General features: G+C 45.1%; 2 protein-coding genes across 3 annotated transcripts in view; one reads left to right on the top strand and one right to left on the bottom strand.

Moving 5' to 3' along the window:
• Nucleotides 1-4,383, bottom strand: part of Pp2d1 (protein phosphatase 2C like domain containing 1) — a 64,634-nt gene extending 60,251 nt beyond the window's left edge. Inside the window, exons 1-2 of the mRNA XM_055614786.1 lie at nt 4,229-4,383; nt 3,344-3,568 (exon numbers count right to left, since the gene is read on the bottom strand). Of these exons, the coding sequence (XP_055470761.1) occupies nt 3,344-3,568; nt 4,229-4,383 (380 nt within the window). The remainder of the gene's footprint in view (nt 1-3,343; nt 3,569-4,228) is intronic.
• Nucleotides 4,036-18,641, top strand: part of Kat2b (lysine acetyltransferase 2B) — a 113,253-nt gene continuing 98,647 nt past the window's right edge. For both annotated transcript variants that reach the window (XM_055614152.1, XM_055614157.1), the window contains exon 1: nt 4,036-4,630. In XM_055614152.1, the coding sequence (XP_055470127.1) occupies nt 4,382-4,630 (249 nt within the window). In that variant the 5' untranslated portion in view covers nt 4,036-4,381. The remainder of the gene's footprint in view (nt 4,631-18,641) is intronic.

The raw sequence follows: 18,641 nt of genomic DNA on the forward strand, positions 1-18,641 counted from the left end.
CTTCCTTCCTTCCTTCCTTCCTTCCTTCCTTCCTTCCTTCCTTCCTTTTTTCCTTTTCTTCCTTCATTCTTCTTTTTTAGTGACAGAATTATTAGTCTGGTTTGTTTTGGAACTCCCTCTAATGATCAGTCCAACCTTGAGTGGGGAGATCTGCCTGCCTCTGCCTCCTGGGATTAAAGGCACAAGCCAGCAAACACATCTAGCTTCTGTATCTCGTCTAAGCATGCTTTCCTTACACTTCAGGCTTTCCCCCAACATACTGGGGCTTCCTTCCTGCCTTGTGGTGCTTTGTCCATCATATGTCTGAGCTATACGTCAGCTTCCATGGCATAGTCCTTTTTTTCTTCCTCTTCTGTTCTCCAGGTGGACACCTGATGTTCCTCATATCATCAGGATTGCAGGCTATATCACCATGCCCAGAAAGTATTTTTTCTTTTAAAAATGTATTTAATGGGGGTGGAGAGATGGCTTAGTGGTTAAGAGCACTGGGTCCAGAGGACGTGGGTTCAATTCCTAGCACCGACATGGCAGCTCACAACTGTCTGTAGCTCCAGTTCCAGGGGATTTGACACTGTCACACACACATATGAGTAGGTAGAACATCAATGTACCTAAAATAAAAATAAATAATTAAAAGTTAAAAGACTTATTTAATGAATTTTGGTTTCTAAACAGGGGTTTGCTTTGTAGACCAATCTGCCCTGGAACTCTCTATGTACAGTAGGCTGGCCTCAAACTCAAACTTTCATGAAAACTAATTGTTATTGTTTTGAGACAAAGTCTCATTATGTTATCTAACTGGCCTGGAAATTTATTATGGAGACTAGGCTAGTCTTGAACTCAAATCATCCACCTTCCACCTTTGCTTCCTTTCCCTGCAAAGCATGCACCACATCTGTACTTTTATCCCTCACCTCCTTTTGAGACAATATTTACATCCAGTGGCACAGACAAATCGCAAGGGGATCATTATAACAAATGGTCAGCGGTGGAAACCAAAACCCTATCATCCTTTGTTAATGTCGTGATATAAGAAGCCTGATCAAAATAGAAGAAAAAAATATCAAAAAGAAGAAGTCTGATCTGAGAACGTCGTCATGTTAGGTAGCTGGATGGGCATTAGCAGGCCTTCCCCCACCCCCTCTACTTTGATATAAGCTTTGGTCTCCATCTCATAATTACATGGCATCATAGCTTTTAATTTAATTTAAAAATATGGTCCCATCATGTAGCACTTGCTGGCTTCATGCTCACTAGGTAGCCCACTCTGGCTTTCAATTTGCTACCGAATGTCTCTGCTTCCAGTGTTCTGGGATTACAACTGTGTATCATTACCCCCAACAAACACAACCATTTTGTAGAAGGGAAGTGTCAAAACTGCCCCGCCTTATAATTTAAAATACTATGTGAAAGAGAGGAAGGTAGAAATAGCAGAGCTTTATTGAAGTCCATTTTGGAAAGTGCTGTTTTGTCATCCTAAACCTTGGCTATTTAAAAAGAACTGTCTTAGGTTTATTGATTTTATGTGTATGCATGTTTGGTCTGCGTGTAATGTATGAAAGTGCTCCATGTGCATGCGTGGTACCAAAAGAGCTTAGAAGGAGTAGATCCCTTGGAACTGCAGTTAGGACGGTTGTAAACTGCCCTGTGTACGATGGAAATTGAATCCGGGTTCTCTGCAACAGCAACAAGTGTTCTGAACTGCTGAACCACCTCTCCAGCACCAAGCGTGGCTATTGTATGTGTGTATCTTTATTTTTTGAGAGAGGACTCACTATGTAGTCCAGGATGATCTTGAAATCACAGAGGTTCATCTGCTTTGGCCTCCTGAGTGCTGGGATTATAGGCACGAGTCACCACATCCTGCATCCAGGATAGATTTCTTTTTAAAAGATTATTTTTAATCTACTCGGTTACTTTTTTTTTTTCTTTTTGAGAAAGAGAATTAAAAACTCAGATGTAGTTGGGTGTGGTGCACACACCTTTAATCCCAGCACTCCTGGAGGCAGAGACAGGTGGATCTCAGAGAGTTCAAGGCCAGCTTGGACAGCCATGGCTACACAGAGAAACCCTGTCTCAAAGAAAAAAAAAATCACCTGGCCAGGTCATCCCACAAACACATTAAGGAAGTAGGAAACATTCTCACTCTCTTAAATGAGATGATTTTGTTGTTTGTTTTCAAGACAGAGTTTCTGGCCTCTAATTTACTGGCTTCTAATTAGACTGGCCTCTAATTCAGCGAGATCTGCCTGCCTCTGCCTCCTGAAGTGCTAGAATTAAAGGCATGGTCCACCATGACCAGCTGAGATGATGTTCTTACAGGTACCCATAATCCCCTCTTTCTGTGCAGCTACACTGCTAAGTTTGCCTGCATTTCTGACCTCTTTACTCAAAGGTTCATCTTTTACTTTCCCACCCGCTCTACCTCTTCAGTTCCTGGCCCAAAGCATAAACATACTCTACCTTTTTCTAAAGAATACATCCCTTCAACTCACCCTTAATTATTGCTTCTTATACTCCACCCCACCCCCACCCAAACTGCAGAACAGGCTTACTTTTCTGGACTCTAAAAAGGAGCCAGTTTCTCTCTTCCTCCTCTCAGTCGTCCTCTGGGCAGCTGCCAGGATTTACAGCCCACTATAATGGGCCTCAAGCTTCCTTTTGAATCCACGTAGAAATTTTTAGATGGAGGACACTGAGAACATGCAAGAGTACCTGGATTCCTCAGTAAATCCTGTCCTAGTGTAGTGACACTATTGTAAAAACTCGCACAACACCAGAGAGCAACGGTAGAGAGGACAGTGCTGTCAAACCTGACTTTGCTTTTTAATTTGTTTCTGTACAGGGTCTCACTGTTTAGCCCTGGCTGACCCGGACCTCCTTACTGTAGACCAGAATGCCTCAAACTCACAGACACTGGCCTGCCCCTGCAGTTTTGGGATCAATGGCATAGACAGACCACCTTGCCTTTTTTTTTTTTTTTTTTCTTTTTGTCAAGAGTCTTACTGTTGCATTACCATGCTGGGCTGAGGCCAAACAGCACGTTGTTGGTCAGATGCAACCTAGTAGGAAGCTGTCATTTCACAGTGGCAGGCTTCACCCCTGCGAGAAGGTGTTTTCTTTTCCCTGCTCAAGCATCTCTCTTAGAGCCTGCAACCGCATTCACACGTGAGCCTGCGTTAAAAGGACACAGAGTCTGGAAAAACAAATTGCAGTTTTAAACAGGACGGCAAGGGAGTATTTGCAAGGGAAAGCACATCCTTTATGGCTGGACTTTGGCAGGAGCCCGCGAGGTTGTAAGGCAGCCAATCACAAACAGATTACGACCCGCGGCCCACATTACGATCGCGCTTGCTCCGCAGAATTAGGGCACTTGCCAGCGCTGCTGCCAGGGAATACAGAGCTTTTCAAGTCGCTGTAAGAGGGTGGACCCATGATGGACAACTTAAACGACTTCCTCTTGCCATCAGCGACAGAGACAATAATTTTGCTACAGAAGTTTAAGTCGAAATCAGTATCACTCTCCCGGATACTATCTTTCCGGTTAACTTGCACGTTGGCGTTTCGTCTTTGAAAACATAGTAAACAATAAACTAGCAGCAGACTTTAATTCTGCCAACCTGGCTGAACCCTGAAGGCAGACTCATTTTAAACTTTTTCAGCGCGCTTAGTTTTCATTTTGCCGACCTGTAACATTCTTTATATGTGGTTATTATTAATAATCATTTTAATAATACTATATAATCATTATATATATTATATATTTTAACAGAGCCCACTGAGTCTTCTCTCTCTTTGGTCATATTCAGTTCAGAAACTACCAGGGGAAGATTATGGAGAATTCTTAAAAGAAAAAGTTTAACCCAAAGTCTCTCTCTTAAAAAAATAAAATAAAATAAAGAAAGAAAGCAGCCCCGCACGCCATGATTTTAGTGAATTAGCAACAAAGAGGAGGATTGGCCGCTGACGAGTACTTCTGGAAAACAATTTTTTCCTCTCGCTCCCGCTAGGGTGGAGGAAGTTGAGTCTCGGCGCGGGAGGGTGTCAGGCCCAGGAACGCCAGCAGCTCAAGGCGGCAGGTGCCTGGGCTGCAGCGGCCGGGACTCGCGGGTCGCCGGTCACCCACCGGGCCTGGCGCGCCGGGCGGGCGGCCACGCTCGCAGCAGCATGCGGGAGACCCAGGGGAGCAGAGCGCGGCCAGGGCGCTCCGGCCCGCTAGCGTCCTAGCCGGCCCGGGAGGCGCGGGGCCCTGCGATCTCTGGCAGCCGAGCGCGGCGGGGGCGGGGAGGGCGCAGGGCGGCGGCCTGGCGGGGGGAGGGTCTCGGCTCCGCCACCGGCGTCCGCGGGGACCCTGGCGGCGGCGGGTGACAGTCGGGGAGGCATGGCTGAGGCTGGCGGGGCCGGGCCCCCAGCACTGCCGCCCGCGCCCCCGCACGGCTCCCCCCGGACCCTGGCCACCACCGCCGGGAGCTCTGCTTCCTGCGGGCCAGCGACCGCTGTGGCCGCGGCGGGCACAGCCGAGGGACCGGGAGGAGGCGGCTCGGCCCGGATCGCCGTGAAGAAGGCGCAGCTGCGCTCCGCTCCGCGGGCGAAGAAACTGGAGAAACTCGGCGTGTACTCCGCCTGCAAGGTACCGGCTGGGACGCACGCAACCGCGGGGTCACGGGCGGGCCCGGACCCCTTCCCCTCCCCCACCCCGCTCGCCGCCTCCCGCCGGCACCGCGGAAGTGCTGCGCTTGCTGCGCGCGCTCTGCCGCTGCGGCTCGCACCGCGTCTAGCTGGGGCAGGGGTTGGGGTCCTCCAGATCTGGCAGTCTCCCTCTTCTGGGAAGGATGAGTCTTGGCTTCCAAGCGTTCGGGCTACGCTGGGGCTTTTTTTTTTTTGCTCCATGGGAGCTCGAGGGAGCCCTTTCACAGGAAGCATAACTGTGCTTGGTGTGGTGGACCAGTCGAGGCCGCGAAGCAGCTTTTTTGGGGTGGGGGGATCTTAGTGTATCTCCCTGCGGCCGTCCTCCCCACTGTGCCCCGCTAGGAGGAGCTGGGTTCCGGAGTGAGCACGCCGACGAGTCCTGGAATCCAGGCGCTCTGCGGGAGCGAAGGGGCGGAGCGCGGGGTGGGAGGTGGGCACAGCCCCAAGCCCGGGTCTTTTGGCGCCTGGCGGCGTCGGCTGTGCGGCGACAGCCCTGTCATTATTGTGTTTTACTTGTTTAGTGAAAGCGCGATCCTGGCTGCTTAGGGTGTAAACAGGGTTTGGCAAGGTGACAGCCTAGGCGGCAATTCTGCTCACTTTGAGAAGAGTTTTCTTGCCATTTTCCTTTCCTGGGGGCTCTGGGCACCCCGAGGGCCTCCAGCACGTGTAGGGGGACTCTGCTCCCCAGGCCGCAGGAGAGAGTGGTCCTGCGCTGTAGACAGCGGCTTTGTTTTGACAGGGTGACAGCAGAAGTGGGCGGGGACTTGGCCTTGTCAGCTCTGGCGGCCTGTGTCTGGAGCCAGGAAGAGGCGCACTCGCTCACACCTCCGGAGTTCCTGCTCCCGCCTGCCTGCCTCAAAAAAGGGGTCAAGTCCCCAGTATCCGAGTTCTCGTTCACCCCGTTGTACAGCGAGGATGGATAAACCTGTAGATGACATCCCTCCCGGGGGATGCTGGTTATAGTGTTTACTGGAGCTTCGAGGACCGTGGAAGGTCTCAAGTATGCCCTTTCTATGCGGCCACCTCCTGTTTATGCGTGCAACTACCCCGTTTAGGTCGTGCATCCGCTGTGCCTTCCTGAGTGGGCTCCAGCGAAGTGCTTGACGCACACTGGTGTGCGCTGGTACCGCTGCTGGAAACGCTGATGCCGAATCAGGAGGTCTGGCGTGGGGTCCCAGGACTTGCGTTTCTAACCAAGCTCCGGGAGATGCCAGTACAATACTTCCCACGAAGCTAGCGAATTACTACTTTTGCATTCTGCAGAGGAGCTGTGAAATACTAACGTCACGTGGTACATCCTAAGGAGTGCAAAAAGATGAATTGCGAGTATGAGTCTAAGCAACAGGAAAGGCCGGAGCTCTGCTCTAACAGCTACAAACTAAGGAAGGCAGGATCTCTGGTTTAGCAGGCAGGCACAAAGGCGTGAGAGTGGCAGACCGGACCCAGAGCAAGTTCAAGGACTTAAAAGGCTTGGCCCTCTTGGTTTTCTTTTGGAAACCCATTAAGCTATAATCCTGCATTGGTTTTCAGTATGTTGCCTGACTTTCAAACATCACCAGTACCCACCCTCCGTTCTGCCTGAAAACCTTCCTGAGGTTGTACACAGGCATTCTTTTTTAACTTTCTGTATCTCCCTGTGAATTCCAGGATGGCCTTGAACTCCTCTTTGCCTAGGATTACAGTCGTACCACCTTGTTCTTTCACTGACCTTGACATTTTTCCCAATGCTTTAAATTATTAGTGAAACATAACTTCAAGCATATAACTTTAGTGTTTCTTGGCCATATTTTCTGACAAACTCATGGGAAAGAAAAACCTGTTATTTCTATTTTTTGAGAAACTTTCAAAGTATGGGAGTTCAGCGTGTGTGTGGTGTGTGGCTATGCATTGCCAGAGTACCTCTGTGGAGGTCCGAGGGTTGCAGTCAGCTCTTCCCCACGGGTTCTGGGATTTGCACTTAGGCTGTCAAGCTTTTGAAGTGAATGCTTTACCCCCCTGAGCCGTCTCACAAGCTGGAAGTGTGCATTCCTGTTTGCCGGTTTATTCGGTTAATATAATGAGGAATTGTAAGTGGGAGCCAGGCATCGAGCCAGGGGCTGGGCTTATCACCCCAGGATCTGTCTTTGTGGAGCTGTTGGAGTGTGTATGGTGAGATTCTAGGGTAAAGGCGGTGACCCAGTTACCATGGAGTCTAGTGAAGCCTTCGGCTCTTGAGTTGGGGAACTCTGGGGCTACACTCGGGCAGGTAAATTCCTGAAGGAAGTGTCATCCTGAGTTAGAGCTTTTGTCAGGCTGGGGTTTGGTTGGGTAGGGTTTCTTGCTGTGAAGAGAAACTGAAAGCAAATTTGAAAACTTGGAGCTGGGCCAGCCAAAGCCCGCCCTCCTTAGCCTCTGGCCTCTGGATGGGGGAGGGGAGGGTGTGGCCTAGTGGGTACTTGGGAATCCAGGAGGGATGCCACTGTGTGCCTGTGCACGTGAGTGAGTGTTCAGATTGTTATCTTTACTTTAAGCTGGGCTAATTGGGCCTGACAAGGCTTCCCACATAAACTGTGGCCTTTTTTTCCAGCTTGTCTTTGTACTTAATTTGAACAACTCACCAAAGACAGATGACTGGGCCAGTGGGAGAGCAGGAAGCTGAAAAAAAAAAAGACAGCAATGGGAAGACTTAGTTTCTTGGGGGCTACTGAAAGAAAGCATCCCTGGGAATTGAGACAAGATTTGGCCTTTAAACTTTGTGGACCACTGTAGAATACAGCTCCTGAGGAAAGAGGGAAAAGTGTACGTGTAACAAACAAGCTTGTTTTACAGGATCCAGCCTGGAGTTCTTTGAACTGTGCCTGGTGAGGTTGCATCTGAGACACTTGGCGTGTGTGGCACAGCCAGAGTGATAAGGACAATTTGATCTTGCTGACTTCTGACCCATAAGTTTCCCCTTTCCTGGGTCCCTTATTCTGTGTCTGGCCTGGCTGATGTCTCAGGGCCTTGTTGAACAGTTATTTTTCCAGGTCTTTGCATGGCTCCTCTGGGATCTGAAAACTCTTCTTCCTTCTCGAAAATGAACTCCCTCTCCTGGGGAGGAAGCTTATCACAAGGCTCTGTCAGGGTTCTGTGTTGATCTCACATGCACACACACACCAAATCCTAACAAAAACTAACTAAACCCAAAAATTGATTTCAGATATCTTGGCTTTCCTTTATGCCCCTGGCCAACATTTCCATTAGGAATTACCCAAAACCTCCTTCCTGCAAATTTGCTTGTGATATTGTTAATCCTATAGGTTAAGAATAAGGCCATTACCACAATCTTACGCCAAATTTGAAGCCAGCTTTAATTAAATACTGTCCCTACTACCCAGGTCCATACCTGGGTTCCCAGGAAAATGGACTGGAGTCACGTTTTGCAGGAGCTTAAAAGGGAAAAGCCCATAATCCACTGCATTTCACATCAGGTCCAATCAGAAGCAAGCTACATCCTGATGTATTTTTCCGCCTACATACCTCCAGTCTACACCCCTTCAGGGACAAGCACACTTTCTGCCCATACGTGATCAAGCATATCTGGTGCAGATGGGTAAAACAAACACAGGAAAAACATGTTTCTTTTCTTCTCCTCCTCCTCCTTCTCTTTCTCCTTCTTTTTTAGTTTTTTGAGACAGGGTGTGTGTGTGTGTGTGTGTGTGTGTGTGTGTGTGTGTGTGTGTGTAGCCTTGGTTGTCCTGGAGCTTACTCTGTAGACCAAGCTGACTTCAGAGATCCTCCTTCCTCTGCCTCCCGAATGTTGGGATTAAAGGTGTGCACCACCCCATCCCACAGGAATTTATTAATTGTAAACAGAACATATAACCTGTGAGGTACAGTTTTTCTTGTTTTGGTCTCACATTCCCTCTTTGAGCTATATCCTGAGTCAAATCCTTGATTCTGTCATGGGTACCTGTTTATATTGGGATGTAATAACCATCACTTTAATGGTACCCAGACAGGAATTATAAATGATAAAGTTAAGGCATCAATGATGCAAGAGCCAACAGTAGCAGAAGCAGAAGGGCCAAGGGCTTTGTAATGGTTGACATCAGAGTTACTGTCTAGGAGGAGCCTGGAAATGGATGGGACACCAGTCTCCTCTTGGGTCCTCCTTCTTTTGGAATGTATTTTTGAGTAATGATTAGATTATCTCTAATCATCCCAAGTGGTTTAGACAGAAGTGGCACCACTGCCCCCAACAACAATTTTCTTTTAAAGTTATACAATAACCCCTCTGTTTTACATAGAGCAGGTTGAGTGCCCTACTATATTGTAGGACTATTTCAACTAATGATCTACCTGTTGATAGATTTGGGGCTATTTGGTTTTTAACAGGTGCCTTTCCTCATAGGTACTATAGGTAGCCATTTTGTCCCCTATGCCGGGGAGTTTCCTTTTGATCTAACATTCCAGCCTGTAGGGGGACAAGTGGCGGCTACTCTCTTGTGTAACTTCTTGCTGAAACTAGGAAGTCAGTGTCAGGCCCAGGAAGGCTGCAAGGGAATTCAGGCAAGGGGGCATTCACCAGAAGCATTTAGTTTACTGACCCAGCTGAAAAGACAGGGAGCAATCATATTGGCTAGCCTGGTCCACCTCAACTTTCAGCAATCCAGGGCTCACAGTCCTTTGGAGCAGGTTATAGTCAGCAGCTGTTTCCTGGATGGTGTCTGTCAGTCAAAATCTGCTGAGACAGATACAGAGTTAGGAACAGAAATTACACTTTGGGTACTTAGAGGAAAATCTTACATTTAGAATTTTCAGTCCCATAGACGTAGTAATTGGGGGACAGGTGGAGTTCCATGACCAGAAGCGATCCCATCCTCAGAAACAGGTAGGGAAACTTCAGCTGTTCTTATCTGGAGTCCGGTTGACCTGTGGGAGCTGGATCCAAGTCTTATGACTCCCTGAAGCTTCCATTAATTTTTTTTTTAAGTTTACAAAAAGATAAAAGTTTTAGATATAGTAGCATTAAACTGTACTGAAATCCACACTGTAGAAAAAAGTCGCTCCACTGATCAAGGTTAAAAATCTTAGAAGGTAAAAGAAGTCTAAGACACCTCCCATTTTTATTCACCGTAAATCACTTTCTTATACCTTTACAACTTGCATTTATATACCTTAAATCATTTTATTAGGCCCTCAGAACTTAGGTTTTCATATCCTCAGACTTTTCTATACTTCAGAACACTTTCTTAGACCCTCAGAACCCTCAGAATTTAAATCTTTTTCTTTCCATCGAATCCTTTACCAGAGACAGGAGTAGTTATTACTGAAGACAGTCATTGCAAAGCCAGCTCTTTTAAATAAAGGACAGTAAAGAGTTAGTGTTAACAGTAAAGAGAAGCCTGTCAGCAAGGCAACCTGTCTGCTTTTTCCTGACGGGAGATCTAGCAGCTCCAGAGAAAGCGAGGTTTGATTTTTACCCAAGAAATGAATTAAGAACATGGGTAGCTGCAGCCTTGGGCAAGAATCTGGTTGTCTGCTACTGTTAAATTGACAAAGCTACAGTTAGCCTAGCCGTCAATGTCATCAGAGATAGCAGGAAGTATAATCTAAATGGCCTGTGTATCAATTTAAATGACACACTTACCCATTACCTAGACATCTTGGGCTCCTGTGGCTTTCAAGGCTTATTTGGGGACAGAGGTCCTAGGGCAGCATAAGTCTTTGGACACCAGACCCAGGAGACCTGAGAGACTTTTCCTGTGGAGGAGAAACTTTGGGAACTGACATTTCTTTGTCTAGGCAAAGGGGGCCAATCATCCTATTTGTCCACAGTTTGAGCAGGGTTCTGGTGGCAGGCAAGGCGTTTGGGGCAGTCTTGACCAGTGGTTAGTGTTACCACAGTCAAGGAGAGTGGTTGTTGCTGTGCCCCATCATCTTCTTTGGAGGCCTTGGGGTCATTGCTGTGAGCTGGGGATCTCTGTAATAGTAAGCTTTTTTCACTACATATTAAAAAATGTTGTTTTGTTTGTTTGTTTTTTCCAGCAGATGTCTGACAAGTTTGAGGACCATTATCTAAACAAACTTTGCTTGTTTTTGGTTACTTGCTTTAGGCTTTACCTTGAAAACATACAGTAGGCTAAATAAGGCTTATTTCTGTAATTAAGTACATTAGTACTTAGCATTACTACAAGTATAGTTCTGAGCATGTTGAAAATTTTGATCCTTTATGAGGTGACTGACCGCATCTCTTAATCATCTTTAACAGTTTACAATAAGTTAGTAGCTTTTATAAGAGTAGGATTTTTATAGCTTTATTTCTGTTAAGTTTGAGCCTTAAAAATAACAATTTCTAAATTGAAGCTCTTTTTAGTATCAAAATAAAACTTTTAACTCATAAACACAGTCCACAGATAGACTGGGAACTTTCCTGATTCGTGTCTAGTACACCATTACAGAATATAATAGTTTCTTTTTTTCCCTTCCTTCCTTCCTTCCTTCCTTCCTTCCTTCCTTCCTTCCTTCCTTCCTTCCTTCCTTCTTCCTTCCTTCCTTCCCTTTCCTTTCTTTCCCCCCAAGTTTCTCTGTGTACCCTTGGCTGTCCTGGACTGGCTTTATAGACCAGTCTAACCTGGAAGTCACAAAGATCCGCCTGCCTCTACCTCCCCGAATACTGAATTAATTTTAACCATACCCAATAAACTTATAAATCTTGAGGTGCAGAGTGTTTATATAAACCAAATCTAATTTTTTTTAGCTGTTCTGCTTTGCTTTCTTTTTCCTGTCACAGCATCTGGTGGCTTGGCTGACACAGGACATAGAGGAAACTTTTAAATATGTTTGGGTCTAGCGAAGGGAGAGGCATAACCAACTCTAGAGCCAGCTTTCCAATAAAGTAGAACAGATAAAACAACTTTAATACTATCCACACCCAGAAGACATCTGAATTCCAGTTAACCTGAATCCATTGACCAGCAATCTCAGAGACAAATTCTGAGCCATAAAAGCAGCTGTATAGCTGTGGTGGCTAGTATCTGAGACAGCAAAAATACACATTTCTGTGTCAGCTCCGTGTTTGCAACCAAATTTACAAACTCAGCACAAAACCGACAAAACCTTCCAACATCAGACAGATTTTTAAAAACTTAATTAATTTATAGTTAACCAGAACCAAGCAGGTGGTCTTGCTATTTGCCCTGGATGGGAGAATATTGGGTTCCCATCAAAGGAATCCTGTCCATGTCCCAGATTGGCATCCCCAGGTGACCCCCCGGGGGACCCCTGGATGGGTACTGTTTTTCTCAGCATGGCTGTTCATCCAGATAGTCTGCGAACTGAAGGCAGCCTCAGAACCTTGGAACATCTCAAGTCCTCCTGAAGTGGCCCTTCAGGCCTGGAGTGTCTGAGTGTAGGTCTGGCTTTAGAATTTGGGTGGGTGGTCTGAATCTTTCTGCAGGTCTCCAGAAAGTGTTGATCCCATAGAATAACACCACTACTGACTCTTTTTTTTTTTTTTTAAGCTTTTGAGACAGGGTTTCTCTGTGTAGCCTTGGCTGTTCTGGACTCACCTTGTAGACCAGGCTGGCCTTGAACTCACAGAGATCTGTGTGCCTCTGTCTCCTTTAGTGCTGGGATCACAGGTGTGAGCCACTGAACCTGGCATCACTCTCACATTTTTAAACCAGATTTGAAATAGTTTTAATTAACTGCTAGCCAGGTCAGTAGACTCGGACAAGTTCCATACCTGAGTTTCCATGAAAATGGTCAAGAGTCATGTTTTGCAAGGGCTTAAAAAGGCAAATCCCACAGTTCACATTTCCCATCAGGTCCCGTCAGAGGCAAGCATTCGTCCTGACAGGTATCCTACCTATATAAGTCCAGCCTACATCCAATCAAGATGTAATCCAATCATGTACATCCTCATGTATTTGGCACATACAATGTAAACAGGTCAGACAAACATAAGACAAACAGAAACTTATTCTTAACTGCACACAAATAGCTCTCTGTTTTAGTCTCATAATATGTGATTTTAATTACTAGCTGAGATAGATGGTCTCTATGTAGTCTTGACTACCCTGACTACATTTGTAGACCAGGTTGGCCTTGACCTCACCATGATCCTTCTGTCTCTGCCTCCTAAGTGCTGGGATTAAAGTTGTGCACCACCTTGGCCGATTTATTTATTTTAATCCAGGCTGACTAAGAGCTGATTAGATCTCAGTCTCAGTTTGGGAAGTGCTGGAATTATAAGCCTACCCCAAAATGTGATTTTTTTTTTTTTTTTTTACTGTGTTTAGAATTACTGACTGGATTGTGTGATGAGGTTATTGATTCAGTGAATGAAATAGAGATGAGGAGATGGAGGAAATGATCCACTTTAGCCATTGTGGACTCTCAGCTTAGCTGTCTCAACAATTTCATGAATGAAGTAGCCTCCCACGCTTTTCTTTTCCCCGTATAGGGCACTTATAGGTACCCACAGATGCTGATGAAATTTATTATTTGTTTATTGTAATGAAAGAAAGTGTGTGTGTGTGTGTGTGTGTTGTATGTGTCTTTGTAATTACAACACTCTTAAGGTTAGACACAGGAAGACTGTCATAAGTTTGAGGTCAGCCTGATCTACATAGTGATTTCAAGGCCAGCCTGAGCCACATGAGACCCTACCTCAGGCAAAGCAAACCAAACCAACAAATTAAAATAGAGGCATAGTGATTCACAGAAGGATCAGAAGTTCAAGGCCAGACCTGACTGCCTAGCACAATGCTGGGCAACAATTACTCCATCCTAAACCTCCAAGCTCGCACAGCTTCCTCCGATTCAGATTTCCCACATTATACTTGCTTTTTAGTCATATCTTAGGTCTGGTTCATTTCTCCTGATATTTCCTGGTTCTCTCCTCTCAGCTGGATCTCTCTTTCCACTCATTCTTTCTTCTTCCCTCCAGACCAGGATGTCCCACCCTATTCTCTCCATTGCTCAGCATTGGCTGGTTGTTTTTACTGGCAATACAGAGAACAAATGTTTACACAAGCTTGAGACAGGGTTGCTTAGAATAAGCACCACAGCACAGTGCAATGTCCAGATAGTGGGGTAGAAAAATCAGTATTCGAATTAACACAGGAAAATTGTATACATCACACAAAAACATTATACCAACATTTCTCCCTTTAAGTCCAATAAAAGGCTTCTTTTCTTTGAATATAGTAATAATTATAAAACAGTTATGAAAACTATTAGGTAAAATTTACATGTTCAATGTCCAGTCCATGTGCATTTGGTAATTTAGGAGAAAGTATTTGATTGTATATCCTATCTTGACAAGTTTAGAGTTCTATATCTAAATTAACTTTTATCCTTATTGGCATTACCTATATAAAAATATTTTCTTAAATTCTAAACAAGCTTAATTGTGGACCTATAACTATTTGGTCTTCAACTCCACCAGAGACTTGAGAAGAAATAAAATTAGTTAAAATTAGTAAATAGGAAGTGCATGTTAGCAGCTTCCAAAAAAAAAAAAAAAAAAAAAAGAAAAGAAAATTGAAAATTGACAGTTTTCTGCCTGAACAGTCACCCAAAACTCTCTATAATGTTGGAGCATCATTTTCAGCCTTCTGGCTCAGTATATTTGACAGACATATATATATAAGCAGGAACTATTTAGGACATGCTTACCCTGTCTTGGTTGAGTTTGGCAGTCAACTTGCCTGCATTTAAGCTTACCCACTTTTGGCAGAATTTTGTCTTTCATGAAGTGAAGACATTTTCTTTACCCGGGTGGCTGGTTTGCCACATGTGAAGTTATCTCCATATGGAGGTTCTTCAATGATCATCATCTTCTTTGAGGTAGGCCCACACACACAGTAATGATGATGTTGATGGCCGGAGAGATGGCTCAGTGGTCAAGAGCTCCAATTGGTCTTCCAAAAGACATGAGTTTGACTCACATCACCCATGCTGAGTGGCTCCCAACTGGCCTGAAACTTCAGCTCCAAAGGATCTAATGCCACATTCTTCTGGCCCCCACAGGCATCTTCACACTTTCACACATACATGAATACAAATTAAAAAGTAATTATAAAGTGGATAGAAAGAGATGTGTCCTCATTGGAGGAAATGTGTCCTCCTGTGGCTGGTGGGTGGTTAACATCTGAGCAAACCTTGTAGTTTCAGAGAGAGCAATGGTGTGTGTGTGTGTGTGTGTGTGTGTGTGTGTGTGTGTGTGTGTGTGGAGAGAGAGAGAGAGAGAGAGAGAGAGAGAGAGAGAGAAAGGGAGCTGGACTGGAGGGAGGGAGGCTTAGCTGGGTATGGGAGAGTGCAGTGCAGGATCTCATCAGCAAGAATAAGACAGATTCAGTGAGATTTTTAATTGGGGAAAACAAAGGCTATTTAATGTGCTTCTGGACATTACCTTATAAGGGGGAAGGAAGTTTTACCTGGCTGCCAGGCTAAACTTTGACCTCAGGAGTGCAAAGGTGGGGGCACAGGGCTATGTGTACCAGGGCATGCAGGCCCAGGGCAGGGAGGGAGCATTCCTACTCCTGGCAAACTCAGGATGAAATTTCTGGGGTTTGGACATCCTTGACCCTACTTCTTGCTTCAAACTTACCCCTCCCCACACGGCTCCTGGGTCCCACAAATCCAGAACTTCATGCATGATATGTAAGCACTCTAGCACCTGTGTTACCGTCAGCTCCCCCCCTGTGACCCACCATGCAGTGCTTCGTGAGATAGGCTAATAGTTGGGACCTCGTTCTTAGATGAAAGACCCCAGGCTCACTGTAACTCTTACTTATTCATCTCCCAAGGAGGAAGTAGCTTTTGTTTTGTTTTGCACTTTTTGTTTTTGAGACAGGACCTCTCTCTACAAAGCCCTGCCTGTTCTGGAATTTACTATGTAGTGTATGCTAACCTGGAATCATAGAAATCCTCCTGCCTCTGCATCTTTGGTGTCGGGGTTGTTAAAGGTGTGTGCCGCCTAAGTCCAGCCTGTTTTATGTTTTTCAAGACTGGTTCTTGCTGCTTAGTCCAGACTGAACCAAAGCATGCCACACTGCACTTATTTTCTTTAAAAAAAAAAATTTAAAAAAAATATATATCATTATATCATGGTGTTTTATGGTATATGTGTGTGTGTATATACATGCTGAGCTCAGGACAACTTATAGAGTTGGTTCTCTCCTTTTTTTTTAACTTTTATTAATTATACTTTATTCATTTATTCATTTTGTATCCCCCTCCTCCCCTCCCGTTCCCACCCTCCCCCCTTTTCTGCATGCATGCCCCTCCCCAAGTCCACTGATTAGGGGAGGTTCTCCTCTCCTTTCTGATCTTAGTCTATCAGTTCTCATCAGAAGTGGCTGCATTGTCAGGGTTCTAGGTTATCTCCACGGATAGTCCTTTGGTGCTGGTCCAACTGGATGTCTACATGTAGAAAAATGCAAATAGATCCATACTTATCACCCTGCACAAAACTGAAGTCCAAGTGGATCAAAGACCTCAACATAAAACCAGACACATTAAATCGGCTAGAAAAAAAAAGTGGGGAATACCCTAGAACTCATTGGTACAGGAGACAACTTCCTGAACAGAACACCAACAGCACAGGCTCTAAGATCAACAATCAATAAATGGGACCTCATGAAACTGAAAAGCTTCTATAAAGCAAAGGACACCGTCATCAAAACAACGCAGCTGCCTACAGATTGGGAAAGAATCTTCACCAACCCTTTATCTGACAAAGGACTCATATCCAGTATATATAAAGAACTAAACAAGCTGAAAAGCAGCAAACGAAGTAATCCACTTAAAAAATGGGGAACAGAGCTAAAGAGAGAATTCTCTGTAGAGGAATATTGAATGGCAGAGAAGCACTTAAAGAAATGCTCAACCTCATTAGCCATTAGGGTTCTCTCTTTTTACCTTTAAGTGGGTTCTGGGGTAGAACTCACCCACACTTTATCTGCTAAGCCTTGTGAGAAAAGAATAATCTTGGTGTTTCAAAAAGGAACAAAGTAAGAGTAACTTTGAGAGGCATTTTCTTTTTGCAAAATGGGTTCACCAGAATCCACAGTGGGCTAGTGAGCAGAGTCAGCTAAAGTGGTGTCTGTCTTTATCCCTATTTCAGGGGGTGACTGCATCTCATCCCAGTGGTGGGATTTTTGACTTCACAATCTGACTCTGTTAGCTAACCAGCAAAAATGGGGAAGAGGGAGATTCAGGAAATATGGGCCTTTATCAGCTAATTACTTTGGCTAGAAAAGAAAATGTAAGACCTGGAGTCTCACTGCTCAGGAGCTCAGGATCACGCTCTTCCCAGGAACTCTCACAGACCACAAGTCAATGTAAAAGCAAGAGGTTTTATTGCTATCGCTATAAGGTCGCCCCTCCAAAGATAGGAGACGACCCGGAACATACAAAGCATAGGGTTTTTATACCTGAAAATCAGATCATTTTTGCTCTATAGTTTACAGCTGGTTGTAGATAGTTTACAGCTGGTTGTTTCTCAGAACAGTTCACCCCTTCACGAGTTATCTGCACCTGGCTTCAATTCAAATAATCACAGTTGTTTTCCTCATTCCCAGGTGGCCCCTCATTCCCAGGTGGTCCCTCATTTCCAGGTGGTCCCTCAAAAAGTTTCTCACATTCCCTTATTTTAGTTTTAAAGTTATTTAAGCATCCAAGGGTAGTGGCTTGTTCCTGTAATCTAAGAACTCAGGAAGTTCAAGCAAAGGGAACTCTGTGAGTTCAGGGTCAACTTGAACCACACAGTTAAAAGCCAGCCAGAGTCCCAATCTCAAACAAACGAACAAACAAGCAGGCAACAAAACAAGACAATGAACAATGTTCCACTGATGTCGGTGTTTTGCCCTGGGTGATAGCTCCCCTCATTTGATTACTCTGGGTGAGAAGATGGCAAGGAAAGTTACTTTACTAGTGGAGAATGGACAGCCGGAGAGTTCAGAGATTCTTACAGCTGCTTGACCACTCTGGAAAGTTTATGTCCACATGGAGTCTCTTTCCTGGGCATCTGTTTGCCTCTTCTGGACGTTTCTCAAGGTGAAAGGGTCCCTACTCCTTTAAAGGTTCTGGGGAAGATTTCATTCTATGTACTCTGTGCCCACCTGACCTATCTGAAGAGGTGTGGCCAAAGGCTTTTCTATGCTGTGGATCCTGCACAGGCTACAAACAGAATCAGTATAGTTTATTACTAGGGTGAACATGTACACAGTCCTGAAGGCTTAAAGCTGACAGGCAAGAGAAGACTGCTGGCAGAAGGCTGCAGAAGCTGCCAACTGTGTCAGGAGGGTATGGAATTGAGTGTTTAACTTGGAGGCCCCAGTGTCCTAAGAAGCTGTTGGACTGCAGAGTACACCATGGTGTGTTTCAGCAGAAACAAAAACAAAAGGAAAATCATTGAAACCAGTTCTTTCTTCCTTACCTCTCTCCTCCTTTCCCTCCTCCCCCCTTTCATCTCATGTTGTTCATATAGTGGAGAGTGATCTTGAATTACTAGTCTCCCCGATTCTGCCTCTGAAGTGCTGTGATTATAGTTATGTGCCACCAAGTCCTACTTTGAAAAGAGAAAAGGGCCAGACATGATAAGTTCACACCTTTAATTTCAGTATTCAAAAGGTGGAGACAGGCAGTTTTCTGTGAGTTTAAGACAAGCCTGGTCTATACAGGGAGTTCTAGGCCAGTCAGATCTGTATAGTGAGACAGACAGTCACTAAACAAACAAACAAAACCTTTTACATTTATTGTGTATACAATATTGTGTTCAAAGCCAGGCAGTGGCGGCACATACCTTTAATCCCAGCGCTCGGGAGGCAGGTCAGTCTCTGAGTTTGAGACCCGTCTTGTCTACTGAGTGAGTTTCAGGGCAGCCAGGGCTATACAAAGGAAAAAAGAAGAAGAAGAAGAAGAAGAAGAAGAAGAAGAAGAAGAAGAAGAAGAAGAAGAAGAAGAAGAAGAAGAAGAAG

Source organism: Psammomys obesus, unplaced genomic scaffold (assembly GCF_907164565.1).
Source record: "Psammomys obesus unplaced genomic scaffold, mPsaObe1.curated_primary_1811, whole genome shotgun sequence".
Taxonomy (NCBI): Eukaryota; Metazoa; Chordata; class Mammalia; order Rodentia; family Muridae; genus Psammomys; species Psammomys obesus.